Below are 22604 nucleotides of genomic sequence, written 5' to 3' on the forward strand. Positions count from 1 at the left end.
TCACCAGACTTTATTGCGACAGGTGTCCCCAGGTGGGCACGTGCCTGATGGCTGTTCAGGGCAGAGTTTCTCGTGGAGATGCCCGGCGGGCTGTTGAGACGTGAAGGGTAGCTGTTGGTCGTAGAAGCGTGGGCTGTCGCGCATCATCCCGGGGCCGATCCACCGAGAATAAGGGTCCAAGACTGGGCCAAGCGCGTGGCTACCGGCAAGTCGCCGCTGCCGCCGGGCTCTGCTTGAAAATGCTAAGGCGCAGCCAAGTGTCTGGAAAGCCGTGAATGTTTCAGTGGCCCTGCGCAGGAAACATGATGGAGATGATGCCAAAACACCCGCCGTCGAAGCGGCCATGGCGGTGGGCCTCAGACGCCGACCGACAGCGGCGGGCGCGGTAGCTATCGGTGGCGTGGGGCAGCTCTACGCGACCATTTTCTTAGCGAATACAATTACCATGCGTTACGAGGTAGGCGCTGGTGCAAGCCCGCGGTCGCGTAGTCGCCACTACGCCCAAACCGACGCGTTGCGAACGCGCAGCGCGCAGCGCGCAGCGTGCATCTGGGCCCAGTCACGCTCGATGCACACACCGACCAGCGGCCGATGTATGCAAGATGGGCCATGGCTCACCGCGTCGGCACGGCCCTGTGCTTTTGGGCGAGCCAGCGCGTGCACTGCGGGGAGAGCTAATCGATAAGGGCGCAGTCCTTCTAGAAGCGAGTCGAAGTGACGTCGGACTCGACGGAGCCCGTGTCTGTCAGCAGCATCGTTTACTAACATTGGTATTTTTCTGCCGCCGCCGGCTGCTCGTCCGTCCCTGCCCTAGATACGACCCTATCCTTCCACCTGCACCCTGCGGCCATGGAGACAGAGCCAGAGACGCCCGACTTGACCTGGTCCGCCCAGTTAACCATCGCCCACTCGTCCCGCGCCACGCAGTTGCCCGGCGACAAGATCCTACTGCCGCCCTCGGCACTCGAACAACTGCTCGCAGCAGCGCCTGTCATCACCACCGACTCCAATCAGACACACATTACGTCCTTCGACCCTTATAATCCGTATACCTTCGCCGCTGAGCGCCAGGCACGCGCGCAGTTCCAAGACCGGCACCAGCAACTACCGCATCCGCTCACGTTTCGCCTCGTAAACCCAGGCAATGGACGAGTCGTATATGCCGGCATCCGAGAGTTCTCTGCAGAAGAAGGGCAAATACTGCTGAGTGGCTTCTTACGGGAAGCGCTGGGCTTGGAGGCGGGATCCACCCAGTCTTCGAGGAAAGCCAGCCCAGATGGCGATACCGACATGGTGCATGGTGCGGAACAGCTCGGGGTGGATGGCGCCGACCCGATACAGATAACCGTCCATGCAAAGCAATTACCAAAGGGTTCTTTTGTCAAGCTGAGACCGCTCGAGGCAGGCTACGACCCAGAAGATTGGAAGTCGCTTCTCGAGGAACACTTGCGCGCAAATTTCACCACGCTCACCAACGGCGAAGTGCTGGTTGTCTATGGCGGACGAGCTTCCAAGGGTCGACGAGAAGAATTTCGATTCCTTGTGGATGGCTTCAAACCGGAAGGAGATGGCATTTGTGTGGTGGACACAGATCTGGAGGTCGACATCGAAGCGCTCAACGAAGAACAAGCACGCGAAACGCTGAAGAAAATCATGGCTAAGAGGCAAAAGGCACCAGGTACTGCCGGAGGAAGTTCAGCTGGTGGCAAGATCGACGTATTCAAAGCGCAGGAAGGCCAGGTTCTGGATGGCGAATACGTGGATTACGAGCTCTCGTCATGGGACCGCACTCAGGGCCTCGAGATATCACTGAGCGGTGTTGACGAAGAAGACGAAATAGACCTCTTCGTTAGCCCTCACTCGTCCCGACAACGCGTCCGACCTCGAGAAGACGAGCATGTCTTCGCAGACGTATCCAGTAAATACCCCAAGCGCATCCGGCTACAGCCAACGAACGTGGAACTCGAAGATGCAGAAGCAATATACATCTCCGTTCGCGCCTATCCAGCAGACGACCCATCAACTACACCAAGACAGTTCCAGCTCAAGGCGTCTATCTACGACCCTCAAGCAGGATCTGAATCGGAAGACACAAGTGGTACTGAGTCCCGTCCAGACGAGGTCCAATGCAAAAACTGCCTCCAATGGGTCCCCAAATCCTCGCTCTTCCTCCACGAAAACTTTTGCCTTCGAAACAACACCATATGCCCCCAAGGCTGCGGACAGGTCTTCCAGAAGCGCTCCGAAACATTCAAGAATCACTGGCACTGCCCACATGATACTTTTACAGGCAACACCCACCTCTCACAAAGCAAGCACAACGCCCTCTACCACACGCCCCAAGCATGCCCTTCCTGCGACATGGGCTTCCCCTCCATCCCAACACTCGCCTCCCACCGCGTCACCGAGTGCCCAGGCAAACTCATACTCTGCCGCTTCTGTCACCTACAAGTCCCGCAAGAAGGCGATCCAACCGGGCCCCCGAGCCCCGAACTCCTCCTCTCGGGCCTCACACCCCACGAGCTCGCCGACGGCGGCCGCACAACCGAATGCCACCTCTGCGCCAAAATCGTGCGCTTTCGTGACATGGAAACGCACCTCCGGCACCACGACCTCGAGCGCCTGTCCCGCCCTGCGCCCCGCATATGTCGTAATGCAAACTGCGGCCGCACGCAAGACGGCGCGAACCGTCTCGGCGACACGCGCGCTGGCACGCGGAAAGGCCAGGGCCCGGGCAACGAGATCGGACTCTGCAGCGTGTGCTTTGGCCCGTTGTACGTCTCGCTGCATGACCCCGAGGGCAAGGCGCTGCGGCGCCGCATCGAGCGGCGCTATCTGAGCCAGCTGCTCACGGGCTGCGGGAAGAGCTGGTGCCGCAACGAGTTCTGCCGTACGGGCCGCAAGAACAGCTCGGGTGTCGACAAGGCGGTCCCGACGAAGGATGCGATTCCCATGGTAAAGCCGTTTCTCGAGGGCATGGATGGCCGCGGGTATGCGACGCCGCTGCATTTCTGCACCGACGAGGCGAGTCAGCGAAGACGAGGGTTGGCGGAGATACTGAGTGCGGAGAGGGGGGTGGAAGGGAAGGGGGGGTACGGGATGGAGTGGTGTGTTGCAGCATTGGAGGCGGAAGGTGGTGATCTAGATAAGGCGAGGGGATGGCTGAAGGGGTGGGCGCCGCAGAGGACGGAGAAGTCGTTAAGCATATAGATGGCGTTGGCAAGGTTGATTCAACATAGACAGAGAGATACCCATGCTTGCAATCTAAGACGGATGAGCATAGAATCGATGTTGTTCACACTTGTCTAGAGAGCCGAGGACGCTTGGCGATGTTATCTATTCACAGATGCTAGAAGTTGTCCAAGTGCCGATTAGTATCGTACATGCTAGCCATGTTTAGTCTCCAGGTCGCTCTCACCCCAAGATAGAAGCCAAATCCGGTAGCCCTATATGCAATTTCCCCCCCTCAACGCCGCGCTTGAAATGTGAACCACGTCTCCCAAAATAGAAACCAGCAAGTACTGACGCGACCAATATCTCCACGTACCTCAAAGGTTCTCCGGATCATATGCCCTGTGTACGTCCTCGCGCTTGCTGGCCTCTTCCTCGTCCGGCGCTCGACCTGAAGCATCGAGGTAATCGATCTTGGGGAACTCCTCCACCATCTGAATGCGCCCTGGCCTCCGCGCTCTGATCTGGGTTTTCTGCCCTATGGGATAGAAATACGCCGCCTTCTGGAGCTTGCTATCGCGCAAGTTCTCATTGGTGTGAATGTCAGGATCATGCAGCGCGAGCGCCACAGTATCGCCATAGCGGTCGTCGAGGTTGCTCTGTTGAGTGGCCGTCTCGTAGGTCCGGATGTTTTCGTATCTGAAGAATTTCCTAGGGCGCCCTTCATCGTCGACAGTCTCCTCGAACGCCAACTCTGGCGAGTCGGGATCGTTGGTTGTGAAGTGGCGCTTGATGCCCGCCACCCTCTCGCGATTCGTAGGCAGGAAGAATTCGTAGTGGAATTTGGGGAGAGGAACAGGTCCCGACGGATCCAGTTTATAGGCCTCTTGCTCTTGCATGTGTGTCTCGCGATCGTCAACTGACTCGCCTGCCAGGCGGAGAATAGACACGTCGATACGTGGGTCGTATGCGGAAGGGTTGGACTGGTCTTTGATGGGCGCGTGTTGAAATTTGAACATGGCATAGCTACCAGTGTCGGGAAGGGCGTCCCAATCTGGTACCAACGGGTATGAACCAACAAGCTCCAGCTTCTCGTTGCGCGGGTGCTTGGGATTCTTCCAGGCGCGCTTGTCCTCGACACTGATCTCTGCGCCCCGCAAGTTCTCGGTTGTATCAGGACCTGTGTAGGCGTCTTCCGGGTATGCGAGGTTGAATCCCTTCAAGATGTTGCGAGTGATATAGATAGGGTCGTCTTCCCGAGCGTTCACGCGCGTGCGTTTCTTTTTCAGCCGCATCGTGTTTGACGAGGTACTCGATTCAAATGTGGACTTGCTGCCCGCCGTGCTCGATGTGATGTATTCAGTGCGGCGCAAGAACGACGCACCGGCAGCGCTCGCCGTGGACTTGCCCAGCGCATTGGGGGGTCGCATCAATGCGCGGTCGGCGGGGTGCAGCACTGGAGCGTGAGGGAGCGCCTGGATAGCTACACACTATCAGTAAGAATGTCCGGCGCAAAGGCAAAGCAGCATACCAGATTCATCGCCGTCGAAGACCCCTGGAATCCCGACCAGGTCGATGGGCATGCCGAGCTCTGCATCCGCCTCGATGTTTAGCGGCTGTTCCCTTGCCAGTCTGGACGCGAATGCTGCCGACGTGTACTGTCCGCTTGACAGGCCTGTATTGGGTATATCAAGAAGTTTCGGGGGACATGGCGGCGGTGGCAGCGCATTGGAGAATCGTATGCGCGCAATATAGTCTTGCTGGTAGGTCTGTGGTCTCGCCATGTCGCTGCAGGAGGAGTGATCAGGAAGAGAACGGTGAGAGTCGAGCGAAAGTGCTGAAAGAAAGTTGGCGTTGCGGCGCGTCTTCAAGCTTCCAGCAGCCAAGACCGCACGCCGCACGGGCCCCCTGCCGACGGAGTTTAGGAAGCAGAACACATCATACAAAGGCCCAGACAAGTTCGTCTGGGCAGTGTCGATTGGGATGATTGAGTAAGGTATTCCGCAGAGCGGACGAGGTTTGAATTACGTATTGATATACATGTTTCTCGCCCATTTACATCCGTCTTCCTTCATCCATCCAATATTAAATATTTACAGCTGCTGGCAGCCGGCATTAACAACGTGACCTTTCTAATACAACTCCGAGCGTGACCCAAACAATAGCACATCTCAAAAATGGATATGCAGCTCACAGAGCTGATGCGGCATAGACTCTGATGACATCTCACCTCCGCTACGAAGAACCCTTACGCAGCCTTCTTCAAAGCTGCAAGCTTCTTCTCGCGCCTCCTCTTGGAGGCCTCAGGACCAGCCTCGGTGTCTAGGACGTAGTCCCACCACCTGAAGCTGCTCGAGTAATTGCCGATGAAGCGTTCGTGGTGAACGTCGTGGTGCTCGGCGCCGGCCCAGAAGGGAAGGAAATGGTGCAAGCTCCAGGGGAACTCGTAGCCGCTGTGTGCATCGATAGCCTGGAACAGACGTAAGACGATCCACAGGTACATGGTCAGAATATGCAGATCGCCAGTGATCGCGCACCAGAGGATAGGCGAGCTGACAGTGCCGAGTCCGAGAACCATAACCTCGATAGGCGAGGCGTATTCGGCGGCGAGACCGAAGGGAGCCGAGTACTGGTGGTGGATCTTGTGGATGTTCTTGTAGAGGAAGCCGTAGTGCATGGCGCGGTGCATCCAGTAGTGCCAGGTATCCTCGAGGACGAAGAAGACAGCGATCTGGAAAGCCATCTTGTAGATGCTCGGGAACGGGACTGACGTGCTGAGGCCGAAGAACTGACACATGGGGTGGAAGAACCAGATTTGCGGGAGCTCGACGGTGAAGTGCGAGAAGAGGACAAGGAGAGCACACTGCCATTGTTCCCATGCTGTGGGAATTTTGTTCTGAGACATGTCAATATTTGCAGCGCGTCGGACGAGTACAGTGCACGTACCGGCTGGATCTTGTATCGCCTGAACCAAGGAATCATGTCGATGATGATCCATGGCAGCGAGCGCCCGAAGTACACGCATTCGTGCATGACGAAGGACATGATGCCAGTGGCGAGCACATCGTTCTGCATGTATGCGTACCAGGCCATCCACATGCGCTCGGCGTAGTTCAGTGAGACATTGTACTTGGAAACCTCCTCGAAGGAACCCCAGTAGGTGTCCCGCGCCATAGGCGACAGAACAGTGGTCGAATTCCTAGACATGTTAGCGTTGGGAGGCCGCGATAGGAGGCGCGTAGATTGGCGTACATTGTGGCGCACTATCCAAAGGAATGACTGCAGCACCAGGAACCCAACGTTTGGAAGATAGAGAGAATGGCAAGGCAGTCCTGCGGGGACGGTGTAGGTTGAAAGCGTCCAGGTGCAGTGCAGGAAATGAGGAGGCAAAGGGCGGGTCTAGTTTAAAGGTGTGTTGCTGGGCGATCGAGCCACTTTCGCCTGGCTCGTCAGGGACAGTTCCGTTCCGAAATTTAGCGCAGATGGAGCTAAGATCACCAGGGCCCGCCCAATGACCGTCCGCTCTCTGCGCTGCCCTGCCGCCTCACCGCCTCCACTTGCGTGGGGAGATTTTTCTGCACCGGCTGCAGCTTTCCCCGTGCGATCCATCAGGAAATGGTCGCGTCACCGTGGGCTCACTTACTGGCCGCCGGAAGCATTCTTGCCGCTCAGTCGCCGTCTTCCGCGCGCTTCTATCACGCAGCTCGTGGCAGTGCACAGTCACGCGTGGCAAACAGTTGCGTGGCTCGGAGCATGCTCCACGCCCATTGATCGCCAATGGAAAGGGGTTGCCGACTGGGTCTCGACTACAACAGTCAATCATGGCGATGTGGACAGCGGCTTCGCACGACGATAAACAGCAATATCAAAAGTGGTGATAGTGAAATGTCCATTCATGTGCCTGCTCAAATTCAACAGCAAGTGTCGTATGCGCCAAATTCAAGCATTCACGGTCTAGCATATCATAGCATACCGAAAGTGAACCTCGGAGTCCCTTGTATTGTCCTCGTTTTCCTACAGCACCCATCACCACGCGAACATACACTTGTTGTTCAGCAAGCGGCTTCCCAGCATGTCGTACTCCGCCTTGCTGATCCAACTGTCGTTACCAGCAGAACTCAACCTCCCAAAAACGCTTCCTCCCTTCCAGATCACTACTTGCGGATCAAACTCCCTAGGCGGTGGGCCAACCAATATTTCCTTCCCATAGAAAGGTCTCTGTTCTCTAAGTCTGGTCTCCAGAAACTCGCGGAGACCAGGCGTCTTACTAGCACCACCGACAAGCATGATACCGCCAAGGAAATCGCGCAGCTTACGCTCATCGCCGCGCGCTCCTTGAGTAACCGATTCCAGAATAGCTTGGTCAAGCGGTATAATCGGAAGCGTTTTGTCGCGTTCCTCTGCAATCTTAGTTTTTTCGAGCACAGGATCCCGGAAAATGAGGGTTTGCTCGCCATCGCCCATAGGTGTGTCACGGTCTGGATTGGGCGTACTCGTGCCCTCTGGTGCTGGAGAACCAGCTACAGACGATCGTGGTGTCTCGTTGTCGTTGAGTCGGTTCAGCGGATTCAATTGCCCTGGACGCTGCGGGGTAGACGCGACGGCTGGCGTGCCCCCCGACTCTTGTGCTCCATTGATCGGTTTCCCTGCTGCCGCCTCGTACACTGCAATCTGAGCCTGAGAGATTGGGTCGTTCGGGGATCCGTCGTATAGGTCAACCGATCTCGGAATCACCGTTCTACGGCCGTCTAGCTTTTTCGAGTGGTCGAAGATCGAAGGCTTGAACAAGCCCTGGACAGAATTAGAGAAAGCTGCAGACATGGATAGCATAGTTTACTCACCATGACAGACAACATCGTCTCGTCGTAAGTCTTGAACGTGTATTTCCTCGTGTCCTGACCTGAAGCTCGAAGATGAAAGTCCCACGTTTTCACAGTCACGGAGTCTTCGTCCATCGAACAAAACTTCTGTTTCAGTTCTTCGGCAAGTAAAAAATCGTATCTTCTCTTGAGGTTCATGTCCGAGTAGGGGAAATGCCCGTAGAGCATCATCTTGATAAATGTCTCCGTTACATCTGCGCCTCCCATCTTGAGGTTGACGCGAGACTCTTCGATGCACAGACCTTCGTCAACGCAGCAGATCGATGACTTCTGCGCTCCAATGTCCACAACACAAGCGATACCGTAGCCGGCACCAAACGTAGCGGAGAGACTCTCTTGTTGCAGGGAAACCTTCCCAACGCCCAAGTCGCGCATGAGGATGTCCAGCATCATCGTCACGTAAACACGCTCGTAGAGATCCGGAATGATGAAGACACATTTGTAATTCGCGAGCTCTTTGAGACTCGTGACGCCAAGCTGGGATCTGAAAGCATCTTCAACTATCTTCGAAAGGTCGTGATAGATCTGGTTTCGACCAGTGTAGTCAACTTCGTTGAAGGTTCCATTTCGAATTGGCCAAAAGAGTTTATAACGAGGATTCGAATTCTCTGGTATTCGCAGTGCTGCTCGTCCGGTAAAGTATTCAGGTGCTTTTTTGGGATCGCTTGGGAGCTCTGTCCAGTCTATCCTATCCACATCGTTGTGCTCGTTGATGATCTCGGGTGGAGTGCGCCGATTGAAATTGGTAACGAGGTCCTTTGAATTTGGCAGCACTCGTCGCTTATTGGAACGCATCCTTGTTCTGAGTTCCGAGGACATTGCCATGTACTGATCCGCAAAATCTTCTCCAAACCACTTCTCGGGTAAGGCATCCGCAGGAACCGCGCCCTCCAATTTCAATCTCTTGGGACTAGGTTCGCCATCATTCTCCTCCGATTCACTCTGCTTCCATCTCCGTGCTATGACCATGGGGATTGACTTCGGAAGCGCATCAGAACCAAGCCCGATCCTAAGGTTCTGGCTGCCGACGTGCAGTACGATCAGTTTCGACGGATCATCTCTGGACTGTGATAGTCCAGTCTCGTCCGCGGCTTCATCTGTGGCTTCCGTTGTTGACACTCCTTTCGCCAGCGCACGATCCTTGTCGCGGGCTTCTCGGACCATACGCGCGCGCTCTTCCTCCTGGGGGTATCGAACTGCGAGGTACTGCTCGTCACGCTTGAGGAACTCGGTGTAATAGTTCTTCTGGTTGATCATGCTGACAACTGGCCATGTCGTCTGCTCGAGATTGTTGTCCGTCCGTGCGAGTCCTGCAAACATTGGTCAGCGTTCTTTCGCAAACATGTGTCAAAGGCGCGTACCCTCCTCCCTAAGTTGGGCTCTGCCGGACTTTTTGCCAACCATCGTGAAGATTGGGAGACTTCAAATCCTGTTCTGGGTGTGTTGAGGTGTAGATGTAGCTTGGCGGCGTTTCAATGAAAGCTCAGCTGGACAGCGGCCTCTCTCTGAAGCGCGCGTGCTGGCACTGAAATAGCGTCGAGATTGAAACAGCGTAGGCGCAGGTCAATGAGCCGTCGGGAGAGGCAATCTGATATGCGGGGACGGGTCCTCAAAGGATAGTTACAGCCTGGGGTGCTGAATACTGTGGGGTACGAGAGCGGCGTCGCGGGTGTCTTCATGCGGTGAAGCATGCAACGTGTAGCAGCCTTCTCTTCACTGTGCGCTTGTACTGCAGACGGTGATCAAACGCACATGTTCAAGAGTTCGTAGGCTAGATGTGGGGGATGGTCGGCTCTCGTGGTGCGCCGTAGCTGTGCTGTAGACGTGCGCGCAATGTGGTGGTGAGCTCTTTGGAGTCGCGGAAGCGACGATCTTCGCTTCGGCCTGGTACCATGCTCAAGCGCGCCTGGGCCGCAGGGCTGGGGCTAGACAACACCAGCAGGATAAAGGTGGCTGGTAGTGATAGGCGCGTAAAACTTCTTCAAGATTTGACACTTCATTTCAAGCAGATATCAGAGTGAAAATATAAGGCAGCGCTCATCAGAGAGACGTGAACAGCCGATGGTGACTCTGATTGGCAGTAGGAGTCAAGGTCACGTGTTGATTACCGCTCCATTAAGCTCTGGTTTGCAGTAATCTGATCCCGTATCCTAGGATTTGGCGATAGTCAAACTAAGTGTTCACCTGCAAGATAAATTTTACAACCACCTAGCGCCGGCGCATCTCATGAAGCATTGCATCCACAGCTGCTTAGCGGTAGCTATGGTATGCAAATGCCCCGAACATAGAGGTATCCATGGTACGCAAGGGGACCACCTATGCGTCTGGTACATGACTATCGTGCATTTTATTTCTTCCCAAGGTTTTTTGAACAAAGATGCTCGGGCAGCCACTGACGTCTAGGTACCGATGCTTAACGATTCCATCCTGTCACCCTCTCACCCTCTCGGAACCAAGTGTGAAAGTTATTGGCATCGAGTGGAATTTCTCCGGTGTACAAAGTTCACTACATACAAGTCACTATAGAAGAGTAGTAGGCATAACTGTAATGACACAATGTCTCCTCATCGTAGACTCCATTATCACATCGCGTTTGAGACTCAAAAGAATTGTTGGGAGGTGGTCCCGGAGGAAACACCATGTAGGTTTAAAGCATTACATTCCATTTCATCAGATTTATACAAAGGTATCGTCACGTTCAAACGCGATGTTGCATATTTCGAGAATCTCAGGGGATAGTGTATATACGCAATTACGAGCGCTGGCAGTCGAGTACCGCGAAACACCAAAGTCCTGAAAATCTTCCTGAGGCATTGCGCATTGTTTTGTGACATAGACAGGGGTTCTGGTCATTCTACGCGGTTAATGATCGAATCCACCAAAGATGCTGTATGCATCAGCGCTTCGTCCGCGTGACGGTATCCAACCAACTGCACGGAAAGAGGCGCGTCCTTGTAGAGCTCAGGTCCGGTGTCTATGTTGATTAACTTGATGAAGTTCTGAAGGGCTTTTGTTAGACATACAGAGACTATAAAGGCGGGTGTCATCCGCGCCGTATTTAGCATTGCTGATTTCGTCGGCAAAATCAGAAGGGCGAACCACATCGACCGGCATGACAACGGCTGGATAGTCGAGGTAGTTCCATAGGCCGGTGTATGAGGCTGAAGTCCACTGATCGGGAGGCAGAGCTGTATGCGGCGCGGGGGGCATAATTATCGCGTCTAGACTGTTGTTGCGGAACAGCCGCTGATAGTTTTTAGCAGCAGCTTGACGGCGTACGTTGAGTTCGAAGAAGCCGAACAAGTCGGTGCTCTTCATTGAAGAAAGACCAATGGCTTTGAGAGAGGGCACTTCTGGTTCGCCTGTTCTGGCAAAGAGGTCCAAGTAATTCTAAGGGAGTATTAGCACGAGCGCAAAAAGACTGTCTGGGAAGAACTGAAGGACCTACCTTCCCTCCATCCATCGTGAAGTAGCTAAGGAGATCTGAGTAGTGCTCTTGAACATTTGGTAGAGTGATAGGGATGACATCGACGCTTTGACTCAGCTTCAGAAAATCACAGACTTTCTTCAGGACACGTCGAACGGGTGGCGAAGGGGTGTGGACTCCATTATCAAAAACAATACCGATTCGGAGTTTCTCCTTTGGCGTCTGATTGGTCCACGGTATCGAGATGACAGTGCTATCGTACTGCCAGGTCGTAGCCTGCATTGTAGTCTTCAGAAAAAGAGCGACGTCTCGAATTGAAGTCGCCAAAGGCCCAGCAGATGAACGTACACCATCTGTTCCTGGTGGTGTTAGATCCCTCACACCGCCGTGCGGCACTAATCGTCAACGTTAGCGATCCTAGGTAACCATAGGCAAAAGAAGATACGCACCTATTCCGACGCTTGGTCTGAATCCGTAGAGCCCATTACAGACGGAAGGAACGCGAATACTCCCACCGATGTCCGTACCAACACCAAGAACACTACCTCGGAGGGCAATCAGAGCACCTTCACCACCTGTACTTCCACCTGCTGTCAATCCAATATTACGAGGATTCAATGTCCTGCCAAAGACATTGTTATCGCTGTCGCCAGTCATGATCGATTGAGGAAGATTAGTCTTGCAATAAAGTACAGCTCCTAGATCGAGCAGCATTGCTGCCGTAGCACTGTCTTCCTCAGCTGGCTCGCCAACGAAGCATGCCAATCCGGTGGATGTGTCGTATCCTGCCACCTGGAAGCTATCCTTCAGAGAGATAGGAAGACCGTGGAATGGGCGGAGGGCTCGCGTAGGGTTGGCTCGTTTTTCCCTGTCAAGATCGCGAGCCCGCTGGACTGCCTTGTCGAAGAAGATCTCCGTCAGGCAATTTGTCTGGTATCAGAGTGAGCTGGCCATTCAGAGCGTGGGTCAGCTGTAGTAGAGTAGTGATACGAACCAGCTGATGAGCAATGGCTGCTCGTTTGCAGAAAGCGATTGTGACCTGTTCCGCAGACCAAACACCGCTTCTAAGCTTCTCTAACAGGGACGTGGCATCATGACTGGATGTGATATGACACTCCAAAACACTCAAAATTCCACAAGTGGTCGGTATATCTATCAGATTGCTGAGTCCATGGTAGCTCTCATGGAGAAGCCACTCTTCAGGGATCTTGCTTTGACGCTCAATTTGTTTCTCCGCAGCAATAGTCCGATAATCTCTGTATACAGCCGGCATCATGAATGTGATCGAAAGATGATTCAGAATATGTGATCTTTAGATCGATGAGCATGTTGGGAATCTTATATTACAGCGGCTGTGAATCATGGATTTCTCGAATCGCGCAAGATAGGATGCTGCAATGTTGTTGGCAGGCCCGTTTGGGAACCCTCCGGTTCCGGTTCCGGGTCAATGCTGAACCTGTCTGTCATGGACAGGGGATATGGCCGGTGGAGCTGAAAGGAAAAAAAGGAAAAAAAAAAAAAAATGGAGTTTAGTGTCGTCACCTTGATTCTGTGAGAGACAATTGGAGACTATTACCATGCCGCATGCCAAGGTGTTTGTGTTGCGCATCGTAGAGCTGTGGACAAGTCCATCTGTGCCGGCCCGATTCAACCAGTACGCTAGCCTAGCGTACCTAGTGCCTGCCCTTCTCAGATGCTCTCCAACAACATCTCAACTAAGGGATCGTGACATACCATTCGGCGCTTCGCATTGCCGAAAACTCCCTTGAAAGAGATTTTAATAGTCAAGCCATTCTCTTTCTAGCCCAGCGATTGGCCTGCCAGACGGATCGTAATTTCCGCGTCGACTCTGCCGTTCCTACTTTGCCGCACTTCTCCAAAGAGCAAAAAAGAGTCGCTTATCAGCCAGTATATGCCGCTAATGCAGTGAAATGGCGACCTCTAAAAGATTGGTACGCGGTATCCGGACCGCGTGCGATAGATGCTATCAGCTCAAGGAGCGTTGTGAACGCGTGTCCACCACCGGTTCCTGTGAACGATGCCAGCGGCTAAATCAAGTGTGTTTGACCGTTCGTCCAGTGCGACCTCCTGGTCGGCAAGCAAAAAATCGGGGACTTTGTTCCCAAAAGATATCTACTCTGGCGAACCACCGCATGCAGTCTGCAGACTCTGTTGGCTCCTGTATACCAAACGTTTCCAATCTAGACCTGGACGAGCAAGAGCTGCTACTGTCTCTCCTCGGCGATCCTCAAACCCTCGATTATCCTGTCGTCAGTCCACGCTTTCAACACGCAGAACAGAAGTCGTTTACAAACCTATGGTCAACTGCTTGGCCCGTTTTAAAGGATGCTTACCTTGCCTACGCGGGAGTTCTGAAATCACTTCAACCCGGTGATGGGTTGGGAACAGACAATGCTTCAAAGATCCGTTATGCGACATCCGCTATGGCGGTCTTACGCAGCCTTTCCATCAACAAGGCTGAAGATGCAGAGCTGTGTCTAACATTGGGGTTTGCTTTGGCTTTGTCGGTATATGGAACGATCGGTGTGGGCGTAGCAAAGATCTGCCACTACTGCCTCAGTGTCACGAGATCTTTCATCGAAGACACCACTGTGGGCCTGAAAATGGAGCCCCGTATAAGTGTTCTAGTGTTGCTAGAGACCATGGAGTGCATCGTTTACCGACGAACGCCGACTTTAAGAATACAGCCACGAGCTCCAGGGATCGTTGATCGACATCTCGGGCTGTGTCTGTCGTTACTCCCATACTACTATGATCTCTGCTCCATCAGCCACTCGCTTGTTAGAAACATCGGCAAAACACATACGGAACTCTTGCATCAGGAACTCGACAAGATCCAGGCTGATGTGGAGAACTGGCAACCTTCTCATCCGGAAGGATTCCTTCATGAATTTAGTGCAAGCGAAGTTGTGCAATTGCTTGCACAGGCTAGGGTATATCGATTGGCGGCGCTGCTGATGATACACCGTTTGCGACATCCATTTGGACGCGAGGATGGGCAGGCCGACATATGGTCACGCGAGGTAATGATGGAACTTGAGCTAGCTCGGCGCATATCAGACCACCCGGTCCGCTTTGTGGCTCTGCCATTCATCATCGCCGCGGTGGAAATTCGAGGCACAACTGAGCGAGAAAAGGTGCTCATGAACGTAAGCGACTACGTCGACCAACTCACACCAGTGGTTCAAAAAGCCACCAAAAGCTTCCTGGGGCGAGTTTGGAACGAGCGGGACGTCCTGGTCAACTTCTCCTGGCTCGATTCAATTCATAAGCCATGTGTGATTCTGGACTCCATTGGGTCCACCCTCCCACAAGATTTGTTCAACATATAAGACCTGGCACGGGACGACTATCTGAGTCAAACAATGTGCAGTCTTGCTGCTCAGTCCGAATAGAGGAAGGTATGAGGAAGTGAACAACTATCATGTTGAGTTGAAAATCGAAGTTTCTCGTCTGCGACCGACTGCCATTCATATCCTGCTTTCCAGACTTCCAGCTCCCTTAACAATACAGCGGAACCATTTCAACGAGCGGAATCTCACGCCATGGTGTGTGTATATAACATCATCCCCTACAACTTTTGTACAACTTCAATCACTGCGGCGGGTGGCCTGGGCTAGATATGCTGGGCTCGTCCCGAGAGAGTACCGCCATGAAGGAATTTACATTTACGGATGGAAGGCAATTGGGAAGCGAAAGGATATTCCGCGCATTATTGCTTCATTCTGGAGTGGGAATGGAAGCAGTATTATGGATAAGACGTCAATTAAGCAGCGTGTCTCTGGATAATCTCAACTCCCTTGACCATATAGTGATAAGGCTCTTGGGCGACTCGACATTTGTTTGCAATTGCACTGGTGGTTCCTGTGATGTATGGACGTTTAAGTCGTCTTTCCATTTCGTGTGGTTCTCAGCGATTCATATGTTATCCTTTCAAAACTTGACAACCTACCTACGGCATGCAGCTGAGTTCAAAGCTTTCCAGCCTGACTGGGTGCGCGTCGCACAGTTTCGCCAGATGTCTACCACCGCACGTATTGATGGAAGTATGCATGCACGAGTAAGCTGATGATTTGCACACACGAACATGCATTTACCTGCCTCCGTTAGTGCCCCCCTCTCGCAGGATACCTCACGTTAGCGACGATCCTTGCTACATCCCTTCCGTTCGATGCGTATAGTTCGTATGCAATCCGTATGACTGTCCGTACGTTTCCAGCTGGAATGCGATGGCATGAGCAGACGTGCTTATGCACGTGTGGGAATCCGTTCATGCGAGCGTGGCGCACGCTAATCAGATCGTGAGAAGTCCGGCGGTCAGGACATGGAGAATGATGTTGGTGAGATTGGACACGTGATTTAGTCGTGGACATGCTTTTGTAATGTCTGCGGATATTCGCAGTGCCTCCGGGTGCCTATCTGGAAATTTGGCTATCTTGTTTCCCTGTACATCACATCGGCTTCTAGTGTACAGTAGTAAGCTGGCGATTCTTTTCAGTCGTCTCTAGAGCCACAATCTAACACTTTCAGATCAAAGCAGGAATCTTCGAAGATTTTCCAGTCGCTCAGTCCGTCTGGATCATATCGTAGCCTCCTCATTCCTTTTCCTATTTCCGTGCGCGGCTATTGCTACCAGTTTTGAAATGTGTAGTCCTTCTCGCATTTCTCAAAGAGGCCAGTTCTGTGTGCAACCGCCCATTGGCTGCAAGTGTGGGAGGAAGCTCGCTGTTCAATGTGTTGAGCCGCTAGCTGTGAATTCTCAAACTACTTGCACGAACACGATAATGTTATCTCGTCCTGAAGTTCCTGGGCGCAAAGATGCGAGTCTCACGCAAACTTGCCACACTATGCCTGTGGTGGTGGTTGGGTGTTGAATCGAACATTCGCTAATGAGTGTTTCACGTTGAATGTTCGCTACTTAGTAGACTGTGTGACTGAATCAACAATCCACAACGTGTAGAGAAAGAGAGCTGGTTCAGCCGAACTGACAGCCACAACTCTTGAAGCTCACGTGCATCCGCGAAAGTGGTAACCAACCGGCATCCAGTGTTGGGAGAACGTGCCAACGGTGCGAGCGGGAAGATTGTCCACGGATCCATGTCACAAACGTGAAGGACCCATAAACACGCGAGCGCAACCGTTGTTGAGCATCTAAGGCGGGTTCGAAGTTGCGGCGCATCGGGCGGAAAGTTGTAGGGTTTGTTGGGCAATGGCACTTGAGCTGGTTGGTACGGTATTGTACCTGTGGTAGTGGGGTTCTGTTTACTTTTGGTAGTGTTGCCCAGTGACTTCCCAAGGTTATTGTTTACCATTGATAGAGGCGCAAGGGTCTTTGTGAATGGAAAGAAAAAGTCACGGGTGCTTGATCCCTCGATCGCAATGGTAGGATATTCGTCATGTTGAGTCAAGGTGGATGCTCCAAAGCAGCAGAAGGGTCACATGATGTTGAAATTGCATTTCGCTGCGCGAGGGTTGGAAGCATCAATGCTTGTATTGTAACTGTGTGTTTCCACGGCTATTTACGGGTATGCCGTAATTGCCATCTCCAGCGGCAATCAATGCCGCTGATATCTTCACTCGCGTATTTTCTATGGGAATAGAAGAACCTTAAAATCTCATCGCCATCTTCTGGTCACGACGTTGCCCAAGGTCAACACGCGACTTTTGGGTGAGGTTAAATGGCGCCTAAAAGCTGACCCTCGGATGTTGCCCGAGAAGTCAAGACTGGGTTCGCAGCTGCCTCAAGCAGCACAAGCGATATGCAGATATGCAGCCAGACTTCGCTCGGAGGCGCATTTTTGACATGATTTTGGTCATGATTATATCTATTGCGTACTTTACAAAAGGGTGGTATGGAGTCCTTTGCAACTTGGCATCGTGGCGCAAGCGGCAGACCAGCTTCCTGACCAGGACTGACCTGGATCGATGTTTCGAGATTCGAACAGCACTCGCATTCGGGTTTGCTAGCGTACCACAGATCGTGACTTTATTGACTCCACAGATGCTGGCCAACCTCGAAGTGGGGATTGGCAAACAAGTGGCGCCTACGAAAGCCAAAGGCCAAGGGCTAGTTAGCCGAATCAACAAGCTGTGGTGCACATGTGGGGAGTAGAGCCAGATACTGAGTTCACGCTAAAACAGGGTGAGTTTCAATCGTTCTGTCAGGGCATCCGCCGCCGGTCGAAAACTCGTTGAAAAGCTAAAAATACAAGCTTTGTCGGATCGGGGTCGGATCATGAGACGGTCGCCCGCGGACCTTGCGGGAGCACAGCTGGTTGCCGCGAGCGCTGTTCGCATGGTCGTAGGTGGTTGTACGCGAACTGAGCGACTACCTTTGGCATGTATACTACGAAGTCTCGCGCTATACGTCGTTGAAACTTTGTTTCGACGTCGCTACCGTGATCGCTTTACAAGACGACACGGAAAGAGCTCGTCGGATGATGTGTCGCTTCCCAACATGTGCATGCCAACGTGGGCGTAGCATCTGACTCGCTCAACGGGTAAGGATTGAAGGAGAATTGCGCAACCCTGTCGCATATACCCGCAAGAGAACATTGTCATTGAGATGGAAGACCAGCCGAGCTGCTCCACTGGCTAGCGTAGGCGATTGCCTTAGCACGAGCTGCATTAGTGGACGAATTGGGAGAACCCGAGCTCTCTCGGCGATTCTACGGGTGGTTCAGGTGCTTGATTCGTAGACTTGACATACTCCTGCTCATGGGAAACGCAGGGCAAATGTGACGAAGAACTGATTCATCACGAGGATGAATGTGTGAAGAACGGGAGTGGGGATGTTCGCGAAGACATACTAGCGTACCATGTTCTGATGTTGGCTGCGCTCTCAGTCCAGGATGCACTTGCCCAATTCAATTATGATTTGGAAGGGTGCAACATGTCCATTCTGTTGCTTCACGCGGTCATACGTAATGTCATTGATGCATGCGCAAACGGTCGTGAGTTTACAAAGTATGGAAGCGAGATATTTGACTGCACAGAAAGAAATCCGGATGTGCGCAAAGCATAATGCGCGTGGCCGAGATTGTACAGGCCTGTGTAACACTGACGTTCATCAGATGAGATCATCTGATCTGCACGAACGTTGAGTCGAAGGAGCAGTCGAAGGAGCCGACGACCGTCCCTTAGCAGAGGCGCCCTCCATGCATCTACAACACGCACCCATGTTGAGGTGTCACTCCTGAATCCTCACAGTCGCGTGAGTCGTGTCGGCACAAACCGCCCGTGCTTCATGGTCTCAATTTCAGGCGATTCCGCGGAGCGTTGAAGCACGCACCCTCGGCTCAAGCTGCATGTAGCGGTGAAGCGCAGTTAAGACGTGGCTCATCACATATTATTTGCAAACATGTACTGCCACAGACTTCTAGGCGGCTTCTAGTGGAGGAAAATTGGCAATGTCGTTCTTGAGATTACATCTTCACCCGGTGGTGCTGGGTTTGGAGGACCGCTCGTGCAGCAGGCCGTCAGCAGGGAAATGCGATTGGAAGATACGGCTCGCAGGATCCAAGCCTCGCGTGATTGCCACATGGGCCCAGCACCGCGGCGACTGAGATTCAAACCTCGGAGGCTGGAATTGTTCGCCGGATCTTGGCGCTTCCGAGGACATTCACGAAATGACGTTGGTGAGAAGACTCACGTGTCGACATTGGTTGTTCGTACACGGCGTATTGTGGTAGCACGGCAGGGAATTCCGGAACTCCGGATCTCTTGGGTGTTGGGCATGGACCTGCTGCATGCACTTGAGCAAGGACGCATTTGCCCATCCCGGTTCCAAGATTCCTATCCGGGATATCTTTGCCACGTGAGGGTGTCGGTCAAATAAATCCCTAATAAGGCCGAAGCCACAGGACCCACTTAGACCTTGGGGCCAGGCCCCCCCTGTACGTGCCACCCACAACCCAGAATGCTCGCCGGACTTGTTCCTGAGAGAGACTCTTGCCAGGTGGATTCTGTAATACCGGTAGTTTTAGCCAATCTTGTGCCGCGTTGCCAATGCATTCGTGAGGCCTGGGTCAGGCGAACTCTCAAAGGTTGGTACATGCTACGAGGTTGTAACCTGAATCGAAGGAGACGCGCAATCGCTGGTTCGTTGCAGGCGACACTGGCGCTTGGAATCACACCCTGAGTCTGAGCGCTCCCTCGCGTATAGTGCATCTGGTACGTAGTGAGTAGCATATCCTTTCCTCGTTTCTTATATATACAAGCGTGGCAATGTCTATATTCTTTGCAAGCAGGGTTGCAACGTTGAACGGTTCAGCTGTTACTGTGCATATACGAACACTACTTAATGCTCCCGTCCCGCTCGACGGCGCAACGCGTCATAGAAATAGCGCAGTCTTGACGCTCATCCTGGAGTCAGATCAAGTTTGTGTGCGGCTTGTCCAATCAGATTAAGATGCCACAATTTAGCTTACGCGGGCTTGATTCGAAGTTCAAGTCGTGGAGGTTGGGTTAAGGTTTTGTGAAACAATCTGCCTCTACGCCGGACGGCGTTAGGTCTGGGTTTCGGCCACCGTGCAGGCAGCGCGAATACACACCACAATCTGTACCCCAGAATCGCATCCCAATTCGCAATCTGTGACTCGTCGTTGTACGATGCGGTGGAAAATTGTCGTATGAAAATTGGTCGGATGGTTTCCGAGACGTTGCATCCACAGCACACGGGACGACATGATGACGTCCATAGTTGGAAATAGGAAATTGTTCTGCTCTCGCGATATGATCCATGTCTGGTTGTACATACATGGACAAGCCGCGGTTCGGTGGGCAGCAATCAACGTGGCTGGAAGAAGTCCGTCGGAATGGTCGGCTGTGAGCTGAGAGTTCCAACAAATCATACATTGAGGGGCTTTCTAAGGCGGACGGTTCCGTTCAAATCGAGGGTGCATCCGGCATGAGGAGACGAGGACAGGGCCCCGCTTTTTGCGGCATACAGACGCGTTTTGCATTGCACCTCCTCGTGTAGTGCCGGGATGGAAAAGCAACGGTAGCACGGCAGTGCGCTGGCGTGGCACATATCGCAAAAAGACTCTTGGAGTCTTGTCTGGCTGCCTTTTCCGGTGACATGTTGAGATCAACACCAAGTGTACAGCATCGTGTGAAAGGCTGAAAGGAATGAAGCTTGCAGCCGAAGGGTTGAAGCGGAAATTTGCGCAATCCCAGGATGGTCAGCATAGACGAGAGCATCCCAGTGGGTCCCCGCGCATGCAGCGCGAGGAGCGCGGCACAGTCAGTCACATCGTCTGCAGTGCCATGTCAGAGAGCGACTCATCAGCGGCTGCGCATGTCAGAGCTAGGCGGTGAGGCCTCGAATATCGCACTCTTGTCGCAGTGGACGGCAGACCGACGCAATGCAACGCAAAACGCCCGAGAAGCTCAGCGACGGGGCGAGGCGAGTCGACCGCGATGAGTAACAGAAGAGAGGCGATATGACCCGCTCCACATGCGGATGCTGGCACTCGTTGCTGTTGTCGCCTCGGCCTCGCAAGCCGCGTTCGCATTTTCGCAGCCCGCACAGTTCACTGCCGCTTCCGTCTTTGTGCCGTTTTCCAATATTGGCCCGCATGTCGTCGGACTATGTAGGTGCTCCGGCCAGGACCTGCCCGCGACGCGCGGCGGGTCGACAGCGAGGACGCGGTGCGCGGGATGCTGTGGTGAGGTGGAGGAGAGTGCACAGGAAGAAAGAGCAACTGGCGCAGCATATACAAACACACACACATTAGTCTACGGCGTCGCGCTGCAAATGCCCGCGCCAACGGCCACTGCGCTGGGAGATTCTAGCGGCAGGCTAATATCAGCCTCATCTCATGGTCGCCAGCGCTCTCCGCAGGCCCCAGCGACGCACGGCGCGCGAGGATCAGGCGCGTCGTGGCCTGTCCGGGGCGATGGTGAAGGTAAACAAGGTGGGGCTGAGTCAGCAGGCCCTTTTTGAGGCCGTCGGCCTAGCGGTTGCTCGCTCCCCTCGCCACTCCACGCTTTCCCAACTCTTGCCTAGGGTGCATCGCGAATCTCCATCTCAACCCCAAGCCCCAGCATCTCGCGCTGCCTCGAGCGCGTAGTGTCTGTCCAGCTAGTGCAGCGTGTGAGCCCGCACAGCGCCAACACCAGCACCAGCACCCGCACCAGTATCGCCGCCCCGGTGCTACACGGTGCGACGCGCGCAGGGCTGTCCCCAAACAACACCGCGCCCTCTCTGCCAGGCCGTCCCCCGACGCTTGTCGGAGGTCGCATTGCCCACCCCGGACAGGACTAGGACGCGTCCAGCAGCGTCAGCTCCAGCGTGGCAATTGCCGCGGCCACGTCCCGCCGCTCAGCAGCGCAGCAGAACAGCAACTTGCGCGAGCAGTGGAGCCCGCACGGAAAAGCGGCCGGACGACAGGCTGATCGCTCGGCAGCGCTCGGCGCAGTTGAGCTTTTGGGAATCACCAGCCCCAGTGGAGCCGTGGAGCGCAGGCCCAGCATCCCTCGACCGACGACGGCCCGACTGCGCTTGTTCTGCGCGCAGCCTGCCAGCACCCCAGAGCGCTCCCCGAAAGTCGCCGTCACCAAGCTTTTGTGCTGCTAGCGGCGGCCACTCGCCCGCCCAGCCCACCACCTCGCCGGCGACGTCGCACTCCACCCAGAACCGCCGGTGCCTCTCATCCGCCAGGCCTGCCACAGCTAGTCGCGCTAGAGCGCCCCACGGCTAGAGCTTTCCATCAGCACGGGCTCGGCTCAACCGATCGCACGCACCCCGGCCCTTCACCTGGTCGACGTCAGGCAGGCTGCCCCGGCTGCCATTACTTCATCGTCTCGCCCAAGTCCACTAAGGCCGCCTGGGCAAGTAGCTGTCTTCCTCGCCAGCCTATTGGTGCCACTTTATTTCCTTGCGCACACGCCACCCACAGGCCGCGAGTGACTGGCCCAAGCTGCAGCACCACGCGCGCCCCCAAATCGCTCCCTTGCCCGCGCCAGCAGGCCATTCCAGCGCTCTCCCACTACCAGCTAGCACACTACTCGTGCTACCGCTTGTTGCACCTCCCGCTGGTCTGCGCGAGGCCCTCCGCGATTCAAAACGAGCAAAGCCACTAGCCGGACCCGCCCCTGTCCGG

The 22604-nt window shown here is 54.1% G+C and overlaps 6 protein-coding genes across 6 annotated transcripts; 2 read left to right on the plus strand and 4 right to left on the minus strand.

Moving 5' to 3' along the window:
* The first annotated feature begins 597 nt into the window (after nucleotides 1-597).
* CC84DRAFT_558160 (ubiquitin fusion degradation protein-like protein) lies at nucleotides 598-3379 on the plus strand. The gene has a single exon (XM_018186691.1). The coding sequence runs from the start codon at nucleotides 850-852 to the stop codon at nucleotides 3208-3210; it is 2361 nt and encodes a 786-aa protein (XP_018038547.1). The 5' UTR covers nucleotides 598-849; the 3' UTR covers nucleotides 3211-3379.
* On the minus strand, nucleotides 3292-5368 carry CC84DRAFT_558529 (Paf1-domain-containing protein). Its single transcript, XM_018186692.1, has 2 exons — nucleotides 4703-5368; nucleotides 3292-4654 (listed from the first exon to the last, which is right to left on the minus strand). The coding sequence occupies exons 1-2, from the start codon at nucleotides 4953-4955 to the stop codon at nucleotides 3549-3551; spliced, it is 1359 nt and encodes a 452-aa protein (XP_018038548.1). The 5' UTR covers nucleotides 4956-5368; the 3' UTR covers nucleotides 3292-3548.
* Nucleotides 5369-5419: 51 nt separating this feature from the next.
* On the minus strand, nucleotides 5420-6345 carry CC84DRAFT_1085764 (C-4 methylsterol oxidase; the record flags this gene model as incomplete). The annotated part of the gene is made up of 2 exons (XM_018174113.1): nucleotides 5420-6067; nucleotides 6118-6345. The coding sequence occupies 2 exons, from the start codon at nucleotides 6343-6345 to the stop codon at nucleotides 5420-5422; spliced, it is 876 nt and encodes a 291-aa protein (XP_018038549.1).
* Nucleotides 6346-7197: 852 nt separating this feature from the next.
* Nucleotides 7198-9455, minus strand: CC84DRAFT_1185124 (actin-like ATPase domain-containing protein; the record flags this gene model as incomplete). Its single annotated transcript, XM_018180785.1, has 3 exons — nucleotides 7198-7962; nucleotides 8013-9361; nucleotides 9413-9455. The coding sequence occupies 3 exons, from the start codon at nucleotides 9453-9455 to the stop codon at nucleotides 7198-7200; spliced, it is 2157 nt and encodes a 718-aa protein (XP_018038550.1).
* Nucleotides 9456-10729: 1274 nt separating this feature from the next.
* CC84DRAFT_1140694 (amidase) lies at nucleotides 10730-12965 on the minus strand. The gene is made up of 5 exons (XM_018176295.1): nucleotides 12473-12965; nucleotides 11928-12408; nucleotides 11500-11873; nucleotides 11075-11441; nucleotides 10730-11025 (listed from the first exon to the last, which is right to left on the minus strand). The coding sequence occupies exons 1-5, from the start codon at nucleotides 12752-12754 to the stop codon at nucleotides 10901-10903; spliced, it is 1629 nt and encodes a 542-aa protein (XP_018038551.1). The 5' UTR covers nucleotides 12755-12965; the 3' UTR covers nucleotides 10730-10900.
* Nucleotides 12966-13060: 95 nt separating this feature from the next.
* On the plus strand, nucleotides 13061-15218 carry CC84DRAFT_561306 (uncharacterized protein). Its single transcript, XM_018186693.1, has one exon. The coding sequence runs from the start codon at nucleotides 13410-13412 to the stop codon at nucleotides 14829-14831; it is 1422 nt and encodes a 473-aa protein (XP_018038552.1). The 5' UTR covers nucleotides 13061-13409; the 3' UTR covers nucleotides 14832-15218.
* Nucleotides 15219-22604: the final 7386 nt, after the last annotated feature.

Source organism: Paraphaeosphaeria sporulosa, assembly GCF_001642045.1.
Source record: "Paraphaeosphaeria sporulosa strain AP3s5-JAC2a unplaced genomic scaffold CC84scaffold_3, whole genome shotgun sequence".
NCBI lineage: Eukaryota > Fungi > Ascomycota > Dothideomycetes > Pleosporales > Didymosphaeriaceae > Paraphaeosphaeria > Paraphaeosphaeria sporulosa.

Excerpts from the sequence above, each read along its gene's own strand:
- CC84DRAFT_558160 (XM_018186691.1), top strand. The coding sequence starts at position 850 with ATGGAGACAGAGCCAGAGACGCCCGACTTGACCTGGTCCGCCCAGTTA.
- CC84DRAFT_558529 (XM_018186692.1), bottom strand. The coding sequence starts at position 4,955 with ATGGCGAGACCACAGACCTACCAGCAAGACTATATTGCGCGCATACGA. Across the intron at positions 4,655-4,702 it reads CTTCGACGGCGATGAATCTG|CTATCCAGGCGCTCCCTCAC; the intron begins GTATGCTGCTTT and ends GATAGTGTGTAG.
- CC84DRAFT_1140694 (XM_018176295.1), bottom strand. The coding sequence starts at position 12,754 with ATGATGCCGGCTGTATACAGAGATTATCGGACTATTGCTGCGGAGAAA. Across the intron at positions 11,442-11,499 it reads TCACGATGGATGGAGGGAAG|AATTACTTGGACCTCTTTGC; the intron begins GTAGGTCCTTCA and ends ATACTCCCTTAG. Across the intron at positions 11,026-11,074 it reads CACCCGCCTTTATAGTCTCT|ACACCGGACCTGAGCTCTAC; the intron begins GTATGTCTAACA and ends TAATCAACATAG.
- CC84DRAFT_561306 (XM_018186693.1), top strand. The coding sequence starts at position 13,410 with ATGGCGACCTCTAAAAGATTGGTACGCGGTATCCGGACCGCGTGCGAT.